The following is a 23,572-nucleotide window of genomic DNA, read 5'->3' as shown; positions in this document are numbered from 1 at the left end:
GCATGTTTGGGACTGGATGAAGCGTCGTCTCACGCGGTCTGCACGTCCAGCACGAACGCTGGTCCAACTGAGGCGCCAGGTGGAAATGGCATGGCAAGCCGTTCCACAGGACTACATCCAGCATCTCTACGATCGTCTCCATGGGAGAATAGCAGCCTGCATTGCTGCGAAAGGTGGATATACACTGTACTAGTGCCGACATTGTGCATGCTCTGTTGCCTGTGTCTATGTGCCTGTGGTTCTGTCAGTGTGATCATGTGATGTATCTGACCCCAGGAAGTGTCAATAAAGTTTCCCCTTCCTGGGACAATGAATTCACGGTGTTCTTATTTCAATTTCCAGGAGTGTATTTCGAATTACTTAATGGTGTCCGAAAACTTTTGATCAGATAGTGTATGTAGTGGTTACTTACGCTGCAGTGTCCGCCTGCTTAGCCAAGTGGTAACGTGTATGCCTACCATGCAGCGGGCCCTGGTTTATTCCCAGTCGGGTTGGAGATTTTCTCTGCTCGTGGACTGGGTGCTGTGTTGTCCTAATCAGCATCACCGAAACGTAAGTAGTCCTCATTTTGGCGTCACCTAAACTAAGACTTGCAACTCTGGGGCCGAACTTCCGCGGTTAGAGCCTCCCGGCCATCAATGCCACACGATCATTTCATTTTGTGTACGCCTCCGGTAGCTGAATGGTCAGCGTGACGGATGGTCAATCCTATGTGCCCGGGTTCGATTCCCAGCTGGGTCGGGCAATTTTCTCCGCCCAAGGCCTGGGTGTTGTGTTGTCCTCATCACATCCTATCATCCTCATCGACTGCAGGTCCCCGAAGTGGCGTCAAATTGAAAGACCGGTACCTGACGAACTGTCTGCCCGACTGGGGGCCCTAGCCATACGATTAAATTTTTTTAAAAATTAATTTTGCTACTTACGCTGCACACTTTCCAGAGCCACATAGTAACAAAAAACTAAATAGTTTTTCCTTGATGTAGATTCTTCGGGAACCTTTTGGCTGCGGTTTTTTTTGTACAAACGCGCGATATTCAGGAGTTAGAAGTTTGTACCGTGGAATATTATCAATAACAATAGCGCAACATATATCATCGTAATACTGATTTTTGGAGTCTGGAGTCTTTCGCATCTGTGTCAATAACATTTGCTTTTCAGGCGATTGCACAACTTTTCTTGGAGTGCCCATCACTGCATTGCTGAAGTTGAGACTTCAAAGAGCAACCGACCTGTTTGTAACACACTCAACATAGAACAACCTGTCTGTCAGTTGAGAAAGGGTCATCCGTCATAACACAGGATCTTAATTTGGATGATAACTGTGATACATGAAGAGGCCTTATGAACACAATCATAATCTTTAAAGAAGTACTATTTGGGTTACTTTTCTGGGCACATGCACTCCTTAATTTTGAATCGGTGGTAATCACTAGTAGTGGGGAAACTTTGGTCTACTAGTCTTCTGTTTATGCCGCCCCTAATCTCGACAGCACATGAAGCCCTTTAGTACACAGAGCAATGGCCACACACCCTATTGTTATTACGCACTGGAGTGACAAAAGTCATGACATACCTCCTAACGTCGCGTCGGACCTCCTTTTGCCCGGCGTAGCGCACAAACTCAACGTGGCATGGACTCAACAAGTCCTGGGAAGTCCCGTGCAGAGGTACTGAGCCATGCTGCCTCTACAGCCGTACATACTGCGAAGTGTTGCCGGCGAAGGATTTTGTGCACGAACTGACCTCTCGATTATCTCCCATAAATGTTCAATGGGATTCAAGTCAGATGATCTGGGTGGCTAAATCATTCACTCGAACTGTCTAGAATTTTCTTCAGACCAATCGCGACCAATTGTGGCTCGGTGATAAGGTGCATTGTCATCCATAAGAATTCCGTCGTTATCAAATGAAGTGCATGAATGGCTGTAAATGGTTTCCAAGTAGCCGAACATAACTATTTCCAGTCAATGATCGGTTCACTTGGACCAGATAATCCAATCCACACAATTATACAGCCACCACCAGCTTGCATAGTGTCCCGTTGACCACCTGGGTCCATGACTTCGGAGGTCTGCGGCACATTCGAACGTCGTCATCAGCTCTTACTAACTGAAATCGGGACTCATCAGACCGAGCTACGGTTTTGCAACCCGTCTACCGCCATCAGTATATGTGTACATTGCTACCCCGTGACATTCGTCACCTCAGTGTATCTGCTTTGCTTCTGAGAAATTAAATTCCAAATTTTAGAAAATGAAGCAAAGCGCGCCCTTTATAATCTAACTCATAGTGCAATGAACCACTTTTTATTGCCCCATAACGTAATTTTTAAACATAATTTACTTCCTGTCTTCAACCATTATGGTACGTCGGATTCTGATATTTTTCTAAGGGAAGGTACGGGGAAACAGAAGGATAGTAAAAAAGCGTAAGTAATATGCAGTACTATGTACCATAAAGTTAAAATATGTAGAACATGTAATTATAGTGAAATATGTAAAAATGCGAAACTTGAGTTTCTCCCAGTGTATAAAATATTCACATAGCATACACGAATGTAGCCCAGTGACGTCTTACAGAATCGCCAATACTTCGACAGTTGCACACCGTGTCATTTTCAAGCCACGAATGCTGCAAGGAAGCGCTGTGCAAGGGAATTTAAAACCGTGATTCACAGATCATATCCAGAAAGATAACACAAACACGAGCACACGCACACGCACACACACACACACACACACACACACACACACACGCACACACACACACATACACACACACACACACACACACACACACACACAACATACACACGCTACCACACAACGAAAGGTGAGCGATGTCAGAAATTATCGATAGCGAATGTTAAGAAGCCCCAGGTGACGTAGCTTTAACTCCATCCCTCTGTTTTTTGACAAGAGAGAGAGCAGGATTCCACAAAGAATTTAAGAGTGGAAACCTGCTTTCTCCCTTGCCAGATAACGGAAGGACAGAGTCAATGCTACCCCACACTGTGCTTTTTAATATTCACTTCCGGTAATTTATGAGATTTCACACTTTTGTTTCTGAGGTGGTGCTAGTGTTTACAGTGTGTGTGAGCGCGCGCGCGCGCGCGCGCGCGTGTGTGTGTGTGTGTGTGTGTGTGTGTGTGTGTGTGTGTGTGTGTGTGTGTGTCGGTGTGTGTAGATGCGACCGTGCGTGCGTTCCTGTGTGCCCGTGTGTGTTATCTTACTGGATATACTCTACGAATCGAGGTTTTAAATTCCCTTGCACAGCTCTTCCTTGCTGCACTCCTGACTTCAAAATGACAGGGTGTGCAACTGTCGAAGTATCGTCGATTGTCGACGACGTCACTCAGCTACATTCCCGTACATTATTTGAATTTGTAAAAATGCCTAACGAAAAAATTGAATGTATCACTGTTGTCAACATAATTTTGGAAAAATGGCTCTGAGCACTATGGGACTTAACATCTGAGGTCATCAGTCCCCTAGAACTAAGAACTACTTAAACCTAACTAACCTAAGGACATCACACACTTCCATGCCCGAGGCAGGATTCGAACCTGCGACCGTATCGGTCGCGCGGTTCCAGACTGAAGCGCCTAGAACCGCTCGGCCACACTGGCCGGCATAATTTTTGAACATTCACACTGTCTATGTGCGTAAAAACGAAGGAAAAGAATATGTTATTACATAAATTTTGTGCTTTTCTCATAACTAATGCAAAGTTGGTGACGATCAAAAATGAAAGAGCAATAGGTGCTGTTTTTGATTCCGTACAGCAGACCTACTCTTACGAACCCTTTTTGCGAAATAACAATTTTTAAAAAATTGTAAAATTCATAAACATCGCATTAGGAACAAAGTGTCCTTTATCCTTAACTTTAATTTACTCTTCCAAAGAAATGAGAAATGTAAGGAGCCATAAAATTATTTTTTTTTTTTTAAGTAAAGAACTGACCCGGTGTTTGCGTGTCACCTTTAACCGAGCGCCAGTCGATATTGTAACAGACGTCAACTGTACTGCACAAAACAATTAAAAGATCACTTTTTCGAAACCCCGCAATTGTCTCCCATTGCGATGCAGAAGCTTGAAATTTGGCTCAAAGTTGGACGCAAACTTCCTCTGTAATGGTGCAAAAGCGTGGCGCCCTGCGATGTCACCCTCATGCTCGACGTCGCTTCAAACAGCAGGGTGTCGACACGTGCGAAAACAATTCACTAGAGATGTAAATGAATGACATCACATTGGCACCAAATTTCATCACAATTCTGCCTAACGCCACCGTGAACGTGTCAGACGATGTGAAGGTCGTCATAACTCCGTCTAATGACGCCTATGTAAACAATCGTGACGCCCATCGTTGCAATTACACGCTTTTCTGATAGGTGACGGAGGAAAATATTTCAGACACAGCGCCACTCGAAATCGACACGAAAAGGCCAGGAGTATGTGTGGGGAGGGGGGGGGGGGGGAGGCATAGAGGTTATCAATGAAACAACTCCTTCCCTCGGGATATTGATTCCAATAGATTTCCTGGTCGAAAACAACAGTTCACAGTGCGATGAGCAAGAGGACGATGTTCTTGACAACCTATGACACTGCTGACATGTTCTTGACTATCTACAACAGTGCTGGCACCTTCTACACGTTTCTACCTTTCTCTAATGACATTGTGAGGCTGCATTCCCACTGAATGTACTCGCACCACTTTGGAGCGCAGTGCGACCGCAATTTTTGCTCTCATTTGCAGGTTGAAACCACTACAGATCGCTAAAAACCATTAGACAAAATTTGAATATGATCAGAAGCAGCAAAGAAAGTTTATACATTTCCAGTCTTCCTGTTTTGCACCCTTCTGAGGCGTGATCACAAGGGGGTGTGACACTGACACACATGTGAAAAACTACACAGGGTCCATCTAAGACGATGCCCCAGTATGACAACACCCACGCTGGCACCCACCACGTTTCTTGAGAGTTTTAAAATTGTAATTGTGCTCAGACAACCTCTGAAATAGTCCTAGGCGCCTACAAGCAGGCATCTGGGATTGGAGGTGTATTGAAGGATTGCCTACGAGCAGGTGGCTCGGAATACTTCACAGGGTGCCTCGGTATAGGTAAACTTAGTAAAATTCTCAATAAAGTTGGGTGGGTGCCACCAAGGGTGTTGTCGAACAGGGTGGTGGGGTGCTCTTACAGGAATCCTTTGCCACTTTTTATTCACGCATACCTCAATGTCACAATCTCTCGTGATCACGCCACAGGTGGGTGTGAAACAGGAGGGCTGAAAATACATAATCACCCTATGCAGCTTCGGAACACGTTCAGATTTGGTCGAATAGTTCGCCTACGAATCTTCTGGCCTTCGTGATTTATGTAGTAACCTTCTTAGTGTCCATAAAACCTTTCTTTAAGCAGACTGACTTCTTCTGCAGTTCTTTAGTTTCACAATACTCCCTGTTCGAATTCTTGGCGCTTTGTATATCCGCTCCATACCACTACTCGCAGCGGCCCCTAAGTTATCTCTACGTTCGCATTGTCCGCCAGCCTCTTCGCAAAGTGTCCTTTCTTAAGCAAGGCTAGGCCATCCGCCAGGCTATCCTCTTCGTGTCTGCAGAATGCATCTCTGGCGCTCTCTCTATGAGGTCCGAATTTCTCCTCTTGATGGGCCTCTGGCGCTGAGAGTCGGTCAAAATGGCCACTGCTGGATGTATCGTAATGCAGATCTTAACTCTGAACAAGTGGACTGAGTAAATTAATCTCTACTTGAAAAGTGCACCGTGATTGTCAACAGAAAAGGTGAGATTCTGCAACACGATAATGCAAGGCCTCTCTGTGCAAGACGAACTCTGGAAAACTGGGGTGGCAGGTATCGCCTCACCCCCCATATTTTTCAGATATTGCACCATCGGATTTACATTTATTCCGATCGCTACAACATTTTCTAAGTGGAAAAAATATGAAAATTTTCATGATGTCCAAAATGCCATCTCTAAGATTTTTTCTCAAAAACCAGTTGATTTTTATCAACCTATCAGTGATAATTTGCACACTGTAGTACGAGGTTGTTCATAATCAGGCTGATTACATCACTGACTAAAAATCAAAACTTGTTAACAGTTTACCTGCTTAAATTTAATCTATAAAAGCGACGTTACTTTCCAACCCCCTGATACAATAAGAAAAAATTTAGTAAATTACTTGCAAATAAACAAATAATAAATTTCATATAGCTCACAGCTTGATGCAAATATTTTTAACTAGTATGGTATGAGTGACGGATATTTCAGTTCAAATTGGTGCTGCCATCAGTAAGTGAACACAAATCACTCCGTAATTTCTCTTTCGTATCACTCACAAAATATTTTCCTTTTCCGTTGCATACATAAAAATTTTGACTGTCTTTGTTAATTTTCAACTAGAATCAAGTCAAATATTCTAAAATTTTAGTACTTGCTGGTGAGTTCTCTACACCTATAGTGTACAACTTAGGCAGCTTAACAGTGTCTTATGATTAACAAGTCAGTATAGCATTAGAAAATATTTTTTTTGTATTTCTGTTTCACTTTCTCCGACAGAAAATGAAATAATTTGTACACTATCATCTTAAAACGTAGCTAATCACAGATATTTTACACGTACTTTCATGCTTTCCTCTGATTTTAATAGATAACACGTTTATATTGAAACTAGAGTAATGCAATAGATCTAGTTGTTCTGCTTACCCTAAAATCTTTAAAGATCTCAGGAATTACCTTAAATGGAAATAAATAGTTTCTTCTTTTAATGTTGAACATTGGAACAAGATTCAGAAATTTATTTCTGTTTCTGAGGAATATCTGTGTAGTTCTTCTTCTGAAGGAAAAACAACCCATTTCTTTTTCACTATATTTAGATCTATTTTTAACGGTTTTACCAGGGTGCCAAATGACATGTCACTTGCATAGAAAAATGTTCTCAAACCGGCGGTAAGACGGGAAATTTTGTTCCGTTCATAGGTAAAACTCTCCAATTTATACTTTTTGACATGAAGTGTAATAATTTATAATATATGTGGTCTTACAAATGTGTAAAAACCTACAAAATGGTAACCATACACTCCCAACTTAGTAGAAAGAAGAGCGAGAACACACAGCTCACTTGGTCAGTTGCGGTGAATTCACAACCTAAGTAAGTAATGCTCCAAAAACTTTACACACTTCAAAAAAAGATTTGCATCACCCCAATTCCCAGAACGTTCACTGAGGATATTGTATCGCAAACACAGTCCCTTTGACTGTTCAGAGATGTCACTAAGCCCGCCCAAAGATGTAAACAACCATACATGAGCAGCGCCTATTAGACGGAGGGGTCCCACAGCCGATCAGTTCCAGCCATTCCGCCAGGAAGGAGGTACACGGCTCGTGTTGTCTGTAGTTCAACCACGCCTAGACGATCAATACCGAGGTTCGATCGCTTCCGCATTGTTATTTTGTGCCAGGAAGGGCTCTCAACAAGGGAAATGTCAAGGCGTCTCGGAGTGAACCAAAGCGATGGTGTTCGGACATGGAGGAGATACAGAGAGACAGGAATTGTCAATAACATGCTTCGCTCAGGCCGCCAAAGGGCTACTACTGCAGTGGATAACCGCTACCAACGGATTATGGCTCGGAGGAACCCTGACAGCAACGCCACCATGTTGAATAATGCTTTTCGTGCAGTCACAGGACGTCGTGTTACAAATCAAACTGTGCCCAATAGGCTGCATGATGCGCAACTCACTCTAGAGGTCCATGGCGAGGTCGATCTTTGCAACCACAACACGATGCAGCGAGGTACAGATGGGCCCAACAACATGCCGAATGTACCGCTCAGGATTGGCATCATGTTCTCTTCACCGATGAGTGTCGCATATGCCTTCAACCAGACAATGGTCGGAGACATGTTGGGAGGCAACACGGTCAGGGTGAACGCCTTAGGCACACTGTACAGCGAGTGCAGCAAGGTGGAGGTTCCCTGCTGTTTTGGGGTGGCATTATGTGGGGACGACATACGCCGCTGATGGCCATTGAAGGCGCTGTAACGACTGTACGATACGTGAATGCCATCCTCCAACCGATAGAGCAACCATATCGGCAGCATATTGGCGAGGCATTCGTCTTCATGGACGGCAATTCGCTCCCCCATCGTGCACATCTTGTGAATTACTTCCTTCAGATAACGACATCGCTCGACTAGAGTGGTCAGCATGTTCTCCAGACATGGACGACGTGACCCACCAAGCACTCTGAGGGATCTACGCCACATCGCCATTGAGGAGTGGGGCAATCTGGACCAACAGTGCCTTAATGAACTTGTGGATAATATGTCACGACGAATACAGGCATGCATCAATGCAAGAGGACGTGATACTAGGTATTAGAGGTACCGGTGTGTACAGCAATCTGGACCACCACCTCTGAAGGTCTCTCTGTATGGTGGTACAACATGCAATGTGTGATTTTCATGAGCAATAAAAAGGGCGGAAATGATGTTTATGTTGATCTCTATTCCAATTTTCCGTACAGGTTCTGGAACTCTCGGAACTGAGGTGATGCAAAACGTTTTTTGATGTGTGTATTTCAGTTTTCTGAATGTTTGGTCTTACTGTTCGTAAATAGTTATTCTCCTCGTTATTTGAATGAAGCTAGTAGAGTCAACAGTGAGGGGTACTGTTAGAGTCATGAGTACTGTTTATAATATAGACGAGTTAATAGTTCAAAGATATAAGCTTGTAGCTTTTGTTAGTGCTTCTGTTAGAGCAATGAAATTTTATTAAACTGTATGTTCGTATATTACATAGATCGTGGATTAACACGTTTAAAAATATGAGTACACATTTCTGAATAATCGCCCAACACTCTATCAGTGCTACAGTTCCGGCTTGGTCTTAAACCGGTCCTGTGCTTCATGCGGGTGCGTTTCTCTGGAGCCGAGCTGATTCTTTGAGAGTATTATGTAAACTGAGCGTATAGAAGGGGAGGGGAGGGCGGAGAAAGGAAAGGAAAGGGAAGGAACTATTGATGTAATCTGAATCGAGACTTAATCTGGAATTGTTAGCGACGAGTGAAAATGAGTACTGGACCGGGTCTCAAACCCTTGATCTCCTGCTGAGTAGGCTGTCTCATTAACCAATGTGCCACACACACCAGTGTTTATCGCAATTGTGCAAACTATCTCGGCACGCATTCTGGACATCACACGTTCCCACATAGCGCCACTTATCCGCAATCCCCGTCAATGTGCTTCATGCTCGCTGCTGTGAGATTCCTGCAGGAGGTGAAACGTAATCATGCATCTGCACTGAATGTGGTGTTTACTACCCATCATGGCGAATCAGTTATATGAGTGCGTGGTGTCTGTTCATCCAAACATGGCCCTTCAAGGCGAATCAATTGTATAAATGTGTGGTGTCTGCTGTCTCAGACATGTCCAAAAGAGCAGAAACCACACATTCATATAGTTGATTCGCCTCGACGATCAATGAATCCACCACCTTCAGTGCCGATGCACCGTTACGTGCAACCTCCTACAGGAGTCTCAAAGTAGCGAATATGGAGGACACGGACAAGGACTGTGGATAGGTGGGATTGGGTGGAAATGCGGATGGGCCGGGAGGTGCGCTGAGATAGTCCGCACAATTGCGGTAAACAGTGTGTCTGAATGGTGCAATGGTTAAGGCAATTGTCTTGTAAGCCGGAAATTCTGAGTTCGAATCTTGTCTGGCAAACATTTTCGCTCGTCGCCGCCGATTCCTCATGAAATCCCGGTGTAGCTGACATCAATGGTTCATTCCTTTTCGTTTCCTTTCTCCCCTGTCCACCCTCAATTTACACTACTGGTCATTAAAATTGCTACACCACGAAGATGACGTGCTACAGACGCGAAATTTAACCGACAGGAAGAAGATGCTGCGATATGCAAATGATTCGCTTTTCAGTGCATTCACACAAGGTTGGCGCCGGTGGCGACACCTACAACTTGCTGACATGAGGAAAGTTTCCAACCGATTTCTCATACACAAACAGCAGTTGACCGGCATTTCCTGGTGAAACGTTGTTGTGATGCCTCGTGTAAGGAGGAGAAATGCGTACCATAACGTTTCCGACTTTCATATAGGTCGGATTGTAGCCTATCGCGATTTCGGTTTATCGTATCGCGACATTGCTGCTCGCGTTGGTCGAGATCCAATGACTGTTAGCAGAATATGGAATCGGTGGGTTCAGGAGGGTAATACGGAACACCGTGCTGGATCCCAACGGCCTCGTATCACTAGCAGTCGAGATGACAGACATCTTATCCCCATGGCTGTAACGGATCGTGCAGCCACGTCTCGATCCCTGAGTCAACAGATGGGGACGTTTGCAAGACAACAAACATCTGCACGAACAGTTCGACGACGTTTGCAGCAGCATGGACTATCATCTCGGAGACCATGGCTGCGGCTACCCTTGGCGCTGCATCACAGACAGGAGCGCCTGCGACGGTGTACTTGACGACGAACCTGGTTGCACGAATGACAAAACGTCATTTTTTTCGGATGAATCCAGGTTCTGTTTACAGCATCATGATGGTCGCACCCGTGTTTGGCGACATCGCGGTGAACGCACATTGGAAGCGTCTATTCGTCATCGCCATACTGTCGTATCACCCAGCGTGATGGTATGGGGTGCCATTGGTTACACGTCTCGGTCACCTCTTGTTCACATTGACGGCACTTTGAACAGTGGACGTTACATTTCAGATGTGTTACGACCCGTGGCTCTACCCTTCATTCGATCCCTGCGAAACCCTACATTTCAGCAGGATAATGCACGGTCGCTTGTTTTAGATCCTGTACGCGCCTTTCTGGATACAGAAAATGTTCGACTGCTGCCCTGGCCAGCACGTTCTCCAGATCTCTCACCAACTGAGAACGTCTGGTCAACGGTGGCCGAGCAACTGGCTCGTCACAATACGCCAGTCACCACTCTTGATGAACTGTGGTATCTTGTTGAAGCTGGATGGGCAACTGTACCTGTACACGCCATCCAAGCTCTGTTTGACTCAATGCCCAGGCGAATCAAGGCCGTTATTACGGCCAGAGGTGGTTGTTCTGGGTACTGATTTCTCAGGATCTATGCACCCAAATTGCGTGAAAATGTAATCGCATGTCAGTTCTAGTATAATATATTTGTCCAATGAATACCCGTTTATCATCTGCATTTCTTCTTGGTGTAGCAATTTTAATGGTCAGTAGTGTACATAGCATGTATCACAGCCGCGAGTTCCGCATGGTGTGTTGTTTCGGACGTGTCCGAAAGAACCGGCACCAGGCAGCCATACCTTTGAGAGTAGTTCGTAGTGAGTAAGCGGGCGTCTGTGATTGCAGCTCTGAGGAACGGCGGCCGGCTGCCCTACGTGTGGCTGGCGGCTGCCCTGCACGGCCTGGTGGTGGAGGCGATGTCGTACAGCCTGGAGGACGTGGACAACTTCTGGCACGCGCAGGCGCTCGTCATCTTCCTCGGCCGCCGCCTGCCCCTCCACATCATCCTGCTCTGTAAGTAGCCAAGCCCACTGCCCGTGCTCTGCACCGCTGATTACCTGGTACTGTCTAAACCGCCCTTCACAAGCACAGTCCTGAATCAGTAGCCCGCGAACATAGAGTATTTTCTGATCATGGCCAAATTAAATGTATTTGTTTATAACTATTCTACCTAGTAAAATGAAAAAGGCCAGTGCAGATAATATGGACAAAAGAGCGGTTTCTAAACCGTGTAACGCTGTCGCGCGTTAATCTTTTGAAGGGTCTAAAACTGAAAAAGAATATTTCTTTAACTACCTAGAGCAAATAAACATTCTTTGTGTGGTTGCAGTATGTTACACCTCATACAAGGAGAAATGACGGTGCAGTGTTTTCTCTGAGGCCTGAGAAAAGGGACTAGTTAAGCCAGTACCTAAAAAGTAACATTGCCACAGCATCCGCTGATTGCCGACCTATTTACAGTCTTCCTACACTCTCCAAGTGTGAGGTGGAGTGGTTGTGGTCGTAGTAGTGCATACCCCTCAGATGCAAAATTACAGCACTGAGATACGAAGTTAAAGTCCCTTTGATTAGAAAACGGAGTGTAGCTCCCTATGCAATCATGCAAATTTACTTTTCAGAAGGTAATGAAATAGTCCACCTGAATTTAACGGGGTTAGGCCCACCTTCACAGATTAATAACCATACGTGAAATACACAGGTCAACCACCACGCAGCACCACATACTTATTAAGAGAGACACCTAACTCTTGAATGAAAATGTGCGCTATTGAAAAATGCTATTTAACTTCCTTAATGTGCGTTCAGATGGTAAAACCTTCAACAAGATGACCATGAGTGAAAAGTTGAAGAAACTTTTATGTTTAACTTAAATCTTGAATCCAATTCTGGGATCACGTAATAAATATTGTCAATGTCCAAGCCAAAAGCATATCAGAAAGTGCTGATAAAAAGTGAAATCAGAAGAGCAAACATCGTACAAAGATGCAAAATGCATCCTGCAAATCAAACAACTAACTCCCGTCATCAATTACCACAACGACTAACTCCGCGAAGTTAACAAATACTACACCCCGACTCATACATTGAAGCGCCAAACAAACTGGTATAGGCATGCGTATTCAAATATAGGAATATGTAAACAGGCAGCATACAGCGCTCCAGTCGACTATGCCTATATAAGACAAGTGTCTGGCGCAGTTGTTAGATCGGTTACTGCTGCTGCAATGATAGTTTATCAAGATTTAAGTGAGCTGAACATGGTGTTATAGTTCACACACGAGCGATGGAACACAGCCACTCCGAGGTACCGATGAAGTAGGGACTTTCCCGCACGACAATTTCACGAGTGTACCGTGAATATCAGGAATCCGGTAAAACATCACATCTCCGACATCGCTGTGGCCGGAAACAGATCCTGCAAGAACGGGATCTACGGCAACTGAAGAGAATCGTTCAACATGACAGAAATGCAACCCTTCCGCAAATTGTTGCGGCTTTCAATTCTGGGCCTCAACAAGTGTCAGCGTGCGAACCATTCAAGGAAAAAATCATTGATATGGCTTTTCGGAGCCCAAGGCCCACTCGTGTACCCTTGATGACTGTACGACACAAAGCTTTACGCCTCGCCTGGGCCCGTCAGCACCGACATTGGACTGTTGATGACTGGAAACATGTTGCCTGGTCGGACGAGTCTCATTTCAGATTGTATCGAGCGGATGGACGGGTACGGGTACGGAGAGAACCTCATGAATCCATGGACCCTGCATGTCAGCAGGGGACTGTTCAAGCTGGTGGAGGCTCTGTAATGGTGTGGGGCCTGTGCAGTTGGAGACCCCTGATACATCTAAATACGACTCTGACAGGTGACACGTACGTAAGCATCCGGTCTGATCACCTGCATCCATTCATGTCCATTGTGCATTCCGACGAACTTTCGAAATTCCAGCAGGACAATGCGACACCCCACACATCCAGAATTGCTACAGAGTGGCTCGACGAACACTCTTCTGAGTTTAAAGAGTCCCGCTGGCCACCAAACTTCCCAGACATCAACATAATTAAGAATATCTGGGTTGCCTTGCAACGTGCTGCTCAGAACAGATCTCCACCCCCTCGTACTCTTACGGATTTATAGACAGCCCTGCAGGATTCATGGTGTCAGTTCCCTCCAGCACTAATTCAGACATTAGTCGAGTCCATGCCATGTCGTGTTGTGGCAGTTCTGCGTGCTCGCGGGGGCCCTACACGATATTAGTTATACGTATTACCAAAAGAACATCTCAGTTACCCATTCGTAATGTTAAGAGACCTGGAGAGTACTGTGGGAGCATAGAAATATGAATAAAATTATGTAGGGTGGTGCTACATGAATAATTAAGCCGCCTTACAGAAGGACTTGGAATATATAGTCCACGTCCAGGTAACCAACTGCAGACAACCTACTAGACGAACACCAATCATGTTATCATAAACATCGCAGCTCAACACCTACCTTATTAAAGGTAAAAGATGACCTGAAGTTTGTCATGGATGGACAGTAGGCGACTGTCATAATTTCTTAGATTTCAGAAAAGCCTTCAAACACTGTAGACTTCGACATTTTATTTGCCTAACTCAGTAGCTCAAATTTCTCATCACGTGCAACAAAATGGCTCCACTCGTATCTGACGTCTCAACAGCAATGCATCACATCTGGTGTCTGGTACCATAAAGTCACAAAGGAGACAGTATCAGGCGTTCCCCACTGTTCAGCATTACGTCCTATACTCTTTTCTTTGTGTATCAATGATGTGTCATAAATTTTGTCCTGTTGCAATCACCAAATGTATGTTGATGACCTCCAGTCGCATGTAAGTGCAAAACCAATAAACTTCAGGACGCCTTCTGAGAATTGCAGCATTGACCTGTGTATACTATCAAAACGGGCACAGAATATAGGGTTAAAGCTCGACCCATCCGAAACTCAAGACCTACTGGTTGGTCATTGTAGGCTCATTAGCCCTAAATATCGGGAATCCCTGCAATCTTTAATCCTAAATGGGATAGATATCAACTTCTCTCGCTCAGCAAAGAGTCTAAGAGTAATAATAGATGAGAAACTAAATTGGACTGAGCTCATAACTGCAATGTGCAAGAAGGCATATGCGTCTCTCCATGCTCTACAAAAATATAGAAAGCTCTTCTCTTTTGAGCTGAAAAAGAAATTTGTACAATCGCTTATACTTTCAGTTATTTATTACAGCGATGTTACCCTGCTAGATCTGTCCATGGAAGCTCACGGCTCCAATAAAAGGTTGTAAAGTCGTGTGTTCGATATACCTGCAACATTAGACTGTTTTGATCACATTTTACCATCATACATACAATTATCCCGGTTGTAAGCACACAAAAGCAGAGATTTCCATACACTCTGTCTCCTCTACTATCTTATCATCGTACACACACCATCATCTCTCTCTTCGGCCTTAACACTCTTGTCTGAACAATATGGAAGAAACACCCGTTCCCCACAGAGCAAATTCCATCAAGCAGCCAATTTCTCAAAGTCATTTTCTGCAACAAGGATCCGACTCTAGAAAAATCTCCCTCATTGTTTTAAAAAAACTATGTTACATCCCCAGTTTCAAAAGACAGTTAATGCCACATCTACCTAAGCCACAGTAATGTCTACCTTTGTATCTGCACACACTCGTTATCCAGCTACATCCCTTTTTCCAACCAGATCTTCCCAATTATCTAGTGCTCTTAGCTGGTGCAGTCTACATAAATTTCCCTTCGCCGAAACTCGTTATATCAGAAAATAACAATTTTGTGCGCCTATCGATACTTTTTATATCTGCCACTATCGTTATTATTATCATTGTCATTATTATTCTTTCTTTCTTTTCTCAGACGCTATGTCTGGTCAAAAATGGAAAGTGACGCGGACCTTGATCAAGCGTGACTTTCTTTTAACTGTACGGTATATGTTATATTGCATTTAGTAACTTTCGGGTAATTGAACATGTATCAATAATTACGGATTATTCTTCTTCTTCTTATTATTATTATTATTATTATTATTATTATTATTATTATTATTAGTGGCAGCAGCAGTAGTTGTTGTAATTCCAGTATTAAGTTTAAGAGTTCTTAGTCAGTACTGTTTATAGAGATTGTCTCTAATACACTCAAATCATTTATTACTATCCGTCGTATTAAAATTACATTTATTTCTTAGATAACTATGTGGTAAAAATGTTGTATGTGTGAAACGCTTGTCCGATGTAATAGTGGGCCTGAAGTCCCTAACCCATTAAGATTAAATATATAAATAATAAGAAAATCGATAAGTGCTTATGAAAGACTTATGGTGACGTTGAGGTACTTGGAAAATGAAAATGATCTCAAATTTTCTTATGTGATGTCACCTGCATTGTTGAGCCGCATCATCCCATAAACATTTCGTGCCACATCCATAGTACTAAAGCAATTCATTTGGTTTGCACATCTGGTCCACGTCAGTTCAAGCGCCGCCAGATTCCGTTCAGACCGAACGCAGACAGTAACTCAGAGAAATTTTTCAGTCGGCTATTCTTTCACGCGCAACTGTTCGTCTGTACAAACACTCTCTGTACAGACAAGTCGGTGCAAATACCAGAAAGTGTAGGTGTGCAGTTCACAGTCTTCTCCTACAGCGTTCTGATATTATTGTATCAGAGATCTTGTTCGTAATAGGTTTTCATCCAGTCTTACTAAAGGAATGCAGAGTATCAGATCATGACACCAAGAGAACTTGAACGGTATTGAATCTACTGCCGTTCTTGTTATAAACAGTGTTAAAAAAAAAGTATTACATATTTTGAGAGTTGGTAATACGGACCAAAACAAGACAAAAATGTCCAGTGCACATGAACTGCAAAATGCATACTTAAGGAGATATAAGTTCTTGTTCATCTTCGCTGCTGTGAAACACATCTCTTCTTCTGCAAACTCTTTGCTATTACGAACGACTTACAGAATGCGGTAAACAAATAAAGACACATTCCTTTGTTATTATCCATGTATTCAGCATGCGGTAACGCCTGTTAGTGTTGTTACTAGCTATAAACCGTATTCACAGTACTGAGTAAGTGCAGCGCATCATTAGTTCTAACGGAACCAGTTTGTGCTTTGTTAAATTTGTTAAATGTTTTTACGCTGTAGTTTTATCTTTGCACTTACTAGCAAAATGGTAGCCTATTTTTCCACACGGATAATGACAGACATGACTTTCTATTACGGTCTAGCAAAGGGCAGCTGAAAAATATCCAGTACGCATGTTACCATCAGCACAGCTGCTCAGTCGTGTTTTCCAGCTATCAGCAGACTCTGGTTCCATAGCTCCAAGAACGGCGGATCATTGCAGACCACCATTCGTACTCCAGTTATGGAGGAGAGGGTATTGCAACGAGAGGAAGAGGATCCTTGAACTAGTGTACGTCGAATTTCAGTATCTATCGGAGGTAGACATCCTCTAACCAGGGCGATCCTGCCATGTACAGTTGCTACACCCGTATCACGTACAGCGTGTTCAGGCCTTGCAGCCACAAGATCAACCGTGCAGAATGCAGTTCTGCCAATGACTTTTGCAAAGTTGTGGTGAAAATACACTTTTCACAGCAAAGATCTGTTCACAGATAAGGCTGGTTTCAAACAAGATGAGACTGCCAATTTCCACGTCCAACATGAGTGGGTTGCTGTAAATCCGCATGCAATTGAAGAAGCAAGGCATCAGCGCCGATTTTCAAGTAATGTATGGGTAGCAGTTATTGGCGATAAACTAATGGGGCCTTACATACTACCAACCACGTTGACTGATGCACAATATCGTCAGTTCACGTCAAACGGACCTGCCTGTCCAACTACAGGACGTACATTGGCTGGCGATGTGGTTCATGCATGATGGCGCATCAACCCATTTTCTCCGAAATGTCCGAGAACGTCTCGCACAGACATTTTATCTGTGTTGGATTGGTCGGGGAGGCCGGCCGCGGTGGCCGTGCGGTTCTAGCGCTGCAGTCCGGAACCGCGGGGCTGCTACGGTCGCAGGTTCGAATCCTGGCTCGGGCATGGATGTGTGTGATGTCCTTAGGTTAGTTAGGTTTAAGTAGTTCTAAGTTCTAGGGGACTGATGACCTAAGATGTTAAGTCTCATAGTGCCCAGAGCAATTTTTTTTTTTGGTCGGGGAGGTCCAGTACGTCGGCCAGCTCGCTCTCCCGATCTCAGTCCCTTGGATTTTTTGTTGTGGAGATACTTGAAATCTTTGGCGTATCCAAGCAACAATAATAATGTGCAAACACTAGACGAACCACTCATCAGTGTTTCCCAGTGCATCCATGACCAACCTGGAGTTTTTCACAGAGTGCATGATTCCCTACGACGTCGGACAGAAACATACCGTGCTATGAATTTTCTTCCTTAAAACATGTTGCGATACTTATGTGTCATCTCCTGTGGGTCTCGTTTTCTTTACGAAAAAGAAAAATACAAAACTTTTGCGATCATTCAGATTTCCTCGTTGTGGTTGATTGATTACTGATTTACCTCTGAGAGTTCAATCGACTTTGTATTTCCATTTTCGCACAATGTTTAGACGAGCAACCCACTCGTCTTCTTCAAGTGTTGTGAGTTTTGGTGGTTGGAGCACTGGCAGTAAGAACACAAACAACTTAACTCCGAACACTTGAAGACGGCCGGCCGCTGTAGCCGAGCGGTTCTAGGCGCTTCAGTCCGGAACCGCGCTGCTGCTATGGTCGCAGGTTTGAATCCTGCCACGAACATGGACGTGTGTGATGCCCCTAGGTTAGTTAGGTTTAAGTAGTTCTAAGTCTAGGGGACTGATGACCTCAGATGTTAAGTCCCATAGTGCTTAGAGCCATTTGAACCATTTGAAGAAGACGGTCGGGTCGTCTTCGAAATAATTTAGAAAAATTGAAATAAAACTCGGCTGATCTCCTGGAAGTATATCATTAACCAACAGTTTCAGTTGTTTCCTATTTTAGACCTATCACATATCTGTGAATAAATCAACGTGTCTTGGTCGTCAAGAAAAGAAGGAAGGTTAGCGTTTAAGTTTCTGTCGATACTGACCATCTCCTATAGCGGTGGGTCGGAAGTGCAGATCGTATGTAATAGCAAGTATATTACGTTAGGAGCTCTGCTGTTTCACGATAGCAGAATGATGTGCTGTCATTTGTTTACTGCATTCCGTAGATTGTTCGTAATAGCGAAGAGCTTGCGGTAGAAAAGATGTGACAGTAGCGAAGATGAACAGGTGCTCATAGCATTTTAGAGCCCATGTTTGTTCGACATTTTTTTCCTGTTTTAGTCGACATTACCACCTCTCAAAATGTGGAGTACATTTTTAACACCCTGAATAAAAGATCGGCCAATAAATATCCCAAAGGCTACAGTAGGTATTTTTCATGACTACGCAAGGATTGTCATCAAGCAAAATGGAGCAATTAGTACATTTGAATTGTGAAAAAATTATTAACTGCTTCTTTTGCAGGAACTGTCGCTGAACGTAGATAAAATTAATAACATGCAATTCTGTACACAAGACCTGATCCTAAAATTGGATACAATGTATGAGCGCAAATCAGTAAATGGAAAAGAATATTCTAAATTCTTGGATGGTTGATTAGAACCCAAAATACGTGTCACATGCTTCTTCTTAAGCTTCTAAGTTCTTGAACTTATGCTTTACAGATAACAGCATAATTTGGAAGTGAAAAATAAAAGCTTGATTAACTTATATTTTCACTCAACTAATGTTGTATTCTGTTGGAACCTTTCGTTGAAGAAGGAACTATTCGTTTCACTGCGACGTTTAGCAATAATAATATTAGGTGTCCACTCTAGAACTTCTTGTTCTTGTAGACAGTTCCTCAAACAGTTGGGCATACACCAGCGTCATGGAACATTTACTCCGTTACAGAATTTGTTGTCAGCAATCAACAGCATTTCGGAAACAGCAGTAATATATCTCAATCTAATCAAAAGTATCCGGGCACCAATAGTGAACTTCAATATATGGCCTGTCCACTCTTGGCCTTTACAGTGCTTTGAACTTTGCCCGGGACACTTTTAATAAGGTATCTGAATGTCTGTGGAGGAGTGACAGCCCATTCCCCCTCAATAGCCGAAATCAGAGAAGACAACGATACTGCACACACGGGTCTGGAGAGGAGGGCAGCTTAGTCCATTTAAAGAACGTTTATTGTCCACAAATCATTGCCTTGCAGATGCTGCTTTATGACAGGGTCATGTCACGCTGGAGCAATCATCGTCTCCGAACTGTTCCTCTACCATGTGCAGTTCACAATGCTGAAATGACTTCATATCCTTCCGCATTTAGAGTTTTCTTAAGCACAGGAAGGGGACCAGACCCTGACATTTAGAAACACCACCTCCTCTGTACTTCAGTGTTGCCACTACATAAGACGGCAGGCGACTTCCTTCAAGTTTTCACTTCACAGTCGCATCACCAACAGTCAACTTGGGCAACTTTAAAAGCGTTGAAATATCCGTGCCAGATTTGTTACTCAGGTGACATCCAATGACTGGATTCAGTGAACTCTCCTGACCGACCCATTTCGCTGTTATTGTTTCCAACTGACAGCACAATAATCCCCGCATCCTTTTATGCTAGCGGGCCGCGTCTCGTGACTTCTGGTGGTCAATTCCGCGTTACGTAGACGTGGCCGGATAAGTTTGATCAGGTAGCGTATAATACTAGAAGAAGAAATGAAAATCCATCACTTGATTTCAGAGTGGCACATATAGGAGCCACACATTCAGCCAACAAAAGCCGTAATCACTTACTCAGTAATGTGAATACGGTAACAACTAATAAAATTTAACTTTAGAAACAAATTTTAATCGTCTGCTTGACAACTCCTTGTCCTCCCTCGGGCATGTGTGTATGTGCTTTTCTTAGCATAAGTTAGTTTAAGCTAGTTTAAGTAGTGTGTAAGTCTAGGGACCGATGACCTCAGCATTTTGGTCCCTTAGAAATTCACACAGATTTGAACACTTTGACTACTCCTTCCATCCAATAGAAGAATTTTTGAATGCGTGCAAGAACTGCCTTTCAAGTTTTTACAAAAGCAACGAAACAAAAACTTTTTGTATTAATTGTTTTCCGTTCGAAGCAACCTCAAAAAGATTTTTTTTTCCCCTATGATGTAGGTACCTCAAAACAGCCTTTTTAGGTGACCAAAACAGCTGTCCACATTTTCTGTTTTGTTTGGAATAAGGGAACAAAAAGCAGGCCTTATATGATGAACTAGGTAATAGCAGGCAAAGCGACATTAGTTCCACGTTTATCCTCGTCAAATAATCTACTGCATTACGGTACGTGAAGCAACTGGCATTTTCATGGTGAAGAATGATGCCACGTTTTCGGATCTTTTTACAGATTACTTCGGTGACTTGTAACACACAATTCAAAGTTATCTGTTCTGCGATCCTCTAAAACACTGATCGCTATATGGCAATGTAACCAAAGACATAAACGATCATTTTCTTGAAAATGCTTCATGAAAGGCCTTCTTTTGTTGGAATCTGTCGTCTTGGAACACCCCGTCTGTTGTTTGCCGCTTACCTTCCGATCCGTATGAATAGGCTACACCCATGTTTTGTCCTGTTACTGTGTTATACAGTATGTCTCACATTTTCCTACAGGAGACAGTATTGGTCAAAATTAGAAGAAAATTTCCCAAAATTATATGTGTAGAAAGCAATACCTACTGATATACGGGACAATCTGTCCTCTGATTCTCATCTGTCTTACCTAGCAGCAGACTCTATTGGTAGTACCGCTCCATGTGATTATCACACATTCTAACACTTCTTTTAGCTCTTCTTAGCAGTGATTCACGCACGCTTTCAGATACACCTGGTTCGGTTCGGATTGCGTCACACGTGTCGGTCACGTGTCCCTGTAGCTTCTGCACATTGTCAATAGATTGCGCGTTCACCAATGCCTTTACACATGGGAAAGCGATATGCACACATACAGACTGAGGTAGTGTCGCATACATACGATACTATACACAAGGTATAAAATGCCAGTCCATTGGCGCAGCTGTCATTTGTGCTCCGGTGATTCATGTGAAAACGTTTCTGACATGATAAGGCCGCACAACGCGGAATGGTGGTTGGAGCTAGACGCATGCGACATTCCATTTCGGAAATCATTAGCGAATTCAATATTCTGAGAGCCAAAGTGTCAAGAGCGTGAAGAGAAAACCAAATTTAAGGCATTACCACTCAGCACGGATAATGTCGTGGCCGACGGCCTCCACTTAACGATCGATAGCAGCGACGTTTGCGTAGAGTTGTCAGTCCTAACAGACAAGCAACATCGCGTGAAATAAACGCAAAGACAGCTGGCGAAATTTGTCATTAACGGGCTATGGCAGCAGACGACCGACACGAGTGTCTTTGCTAAGAGCACGACGTCGCCCACAGTGCCTCTTATGGGCTCGTGACCATATCAGTTGGATCGTAGACGACTGAAGAACCGCGGCCTCATCAGATGAGTTCGATTACAGTTGATAAGAGCTGATGATAGGGTTCGAACGTGGCGCAGAGTCCACGAAGTCATGGACCCAGGTTGTCAACAACGTACTGTGCAAGTTGGTATGGCTCCATACGGGTGTGGGCTGTGTTTACATGGAATGGACTGCGTCCTCTGATCCAAATGAGCCAACTGGATCATGTACTTCATGTTCCCAAACAAAGATGGAATTTTTATGGATGTCCGTGTGTCATGTCACTGGGCCAAAATTGTTCGTGATTGCTTTGAAGAACTATCTGGGCAACATGAGCAAATGATTTGACCACCCAGATCGCCCGACATGAATCTTATCAAATATTTATGGGACATAATCGAGTGGTCAGTTCGTGCACGAACTGCGCCGGTAACACTTTTGTAATCATGCCCGGCTGTACAGGCAGCATGGCTCGATATTTCTGTAGGGGGCATCCAACGCCTTGATGAGGCCAAGCCACGTATAGTTGCTGGACTACGTCAGGCAAAGGATGTCCGAGACGATATTAGGAGGTATCCCATGACTTTCACCTCAGTTCAAATATCCCCATAACCAAGAATCCAACGGATTCAGGTCTGTTGGACGGGGAAGTCACGCTACAGGATCGCCTCGACCAAACCATAACCCATGAAATATTGCGGTGATGTACTGTCGCACATTCAGTAGAAAGTGGAGTGATACCCCGCCTTGTCTTTCTGCAAGGCTGACGTTCTGCAGTAGCGCTGGTAATTCATCGCGCAATAATCGGTGATATACTGAACTTGTTAATCTGTTTGGTCAGTATATGGCCCTATGAGTCTGTCACTGACAACTCCTGCATCACTGATGCGTTACTGCTTATGATTTTCCGTAAAATTGTGTGGAATCCATCAGGAACAGATGTTTATCATAGCTAAGTGTTAATGCAGAATGTACTGCAGCCTTCGAAATGTCTAAGGATGCCTCTGTCTCACACAAAGCCACATGCCGACACTTCGTTATCATGTAGCCACAGCGTCGACGTTCGACGTTTATGGAACAACAATCGACTTTGGTCAACCTACACGAAATTCGTCGCGATGGAAACATGTCCATGATGAAATTCTGTAAGACGATTGTAAACATGCAGAATGTACTGCAGCCTTCGAAATGTCTAAGGATGCCTCTGTCTCACACAAAGCCACATGCCGACACTTCGTTATCATGTAGCCACAGCGTCGACGTTCGACGTTTATGGAACAACAATCGACTTTGGTCAACCTACACGAAATTCGTCGCGATGGAAACATGTCCATGATGAAATTCTGTAAGACGATTGTAAACAATCTTTTCTGGATGTCATTGGTTACCGAAAATTGAACGAAGTGATTCGATGCTTTGTTATGGAGTTAGGCCTTTACGAAGATCGTAAAAAGTCATTCAACGAAAACTTTCACATGAATTTTCAATATGTTCCGCAAAA

General features: G+C 43.7%; 1 protein-coding gene across 1 annotated transcript in view; it reads left to right on the top strand.

Moving 5' to 3' along the window:
• LOC126481667 (uncharacterized) overlaps positions 1 to 23,572 on the top strand; it is a 120,480-nt gene that overhangs the window by 53,529 nt on the left and 43,379 nt on the right. Inside the window, exon 3 of the mRNA XM_050105596.1 lies at positions 11,395 to 11,562. Within this exon, the coding sequence (XP_049961553.1) occupies positions 11,395 to 11,562 (168 nt within the window). The remainder of the gene's footprint in view (positions 1 to 11,394; positions 11,563 to 23,572) is intronic.

This window comes from Schistocerca serialis, chromosome 5, assembly GCF_023864345.2.
Source record: "Schistocerca serialis cubense isolate TAMUIC-IGC-003099 chromosome 5, iqSchSeri2.2, whole genome shotgun sequence".
Taxonomy (NCBI): domain Eukaryota; kingdom Metazoa; phylum Arthropoda; class Insecta; order Orthoptera; family Acrididae; genus Schistocerca; species Schistocerca serialis.
This window is presented reverse-complemented; position numbering and strand designations above follow the sequence as displayed.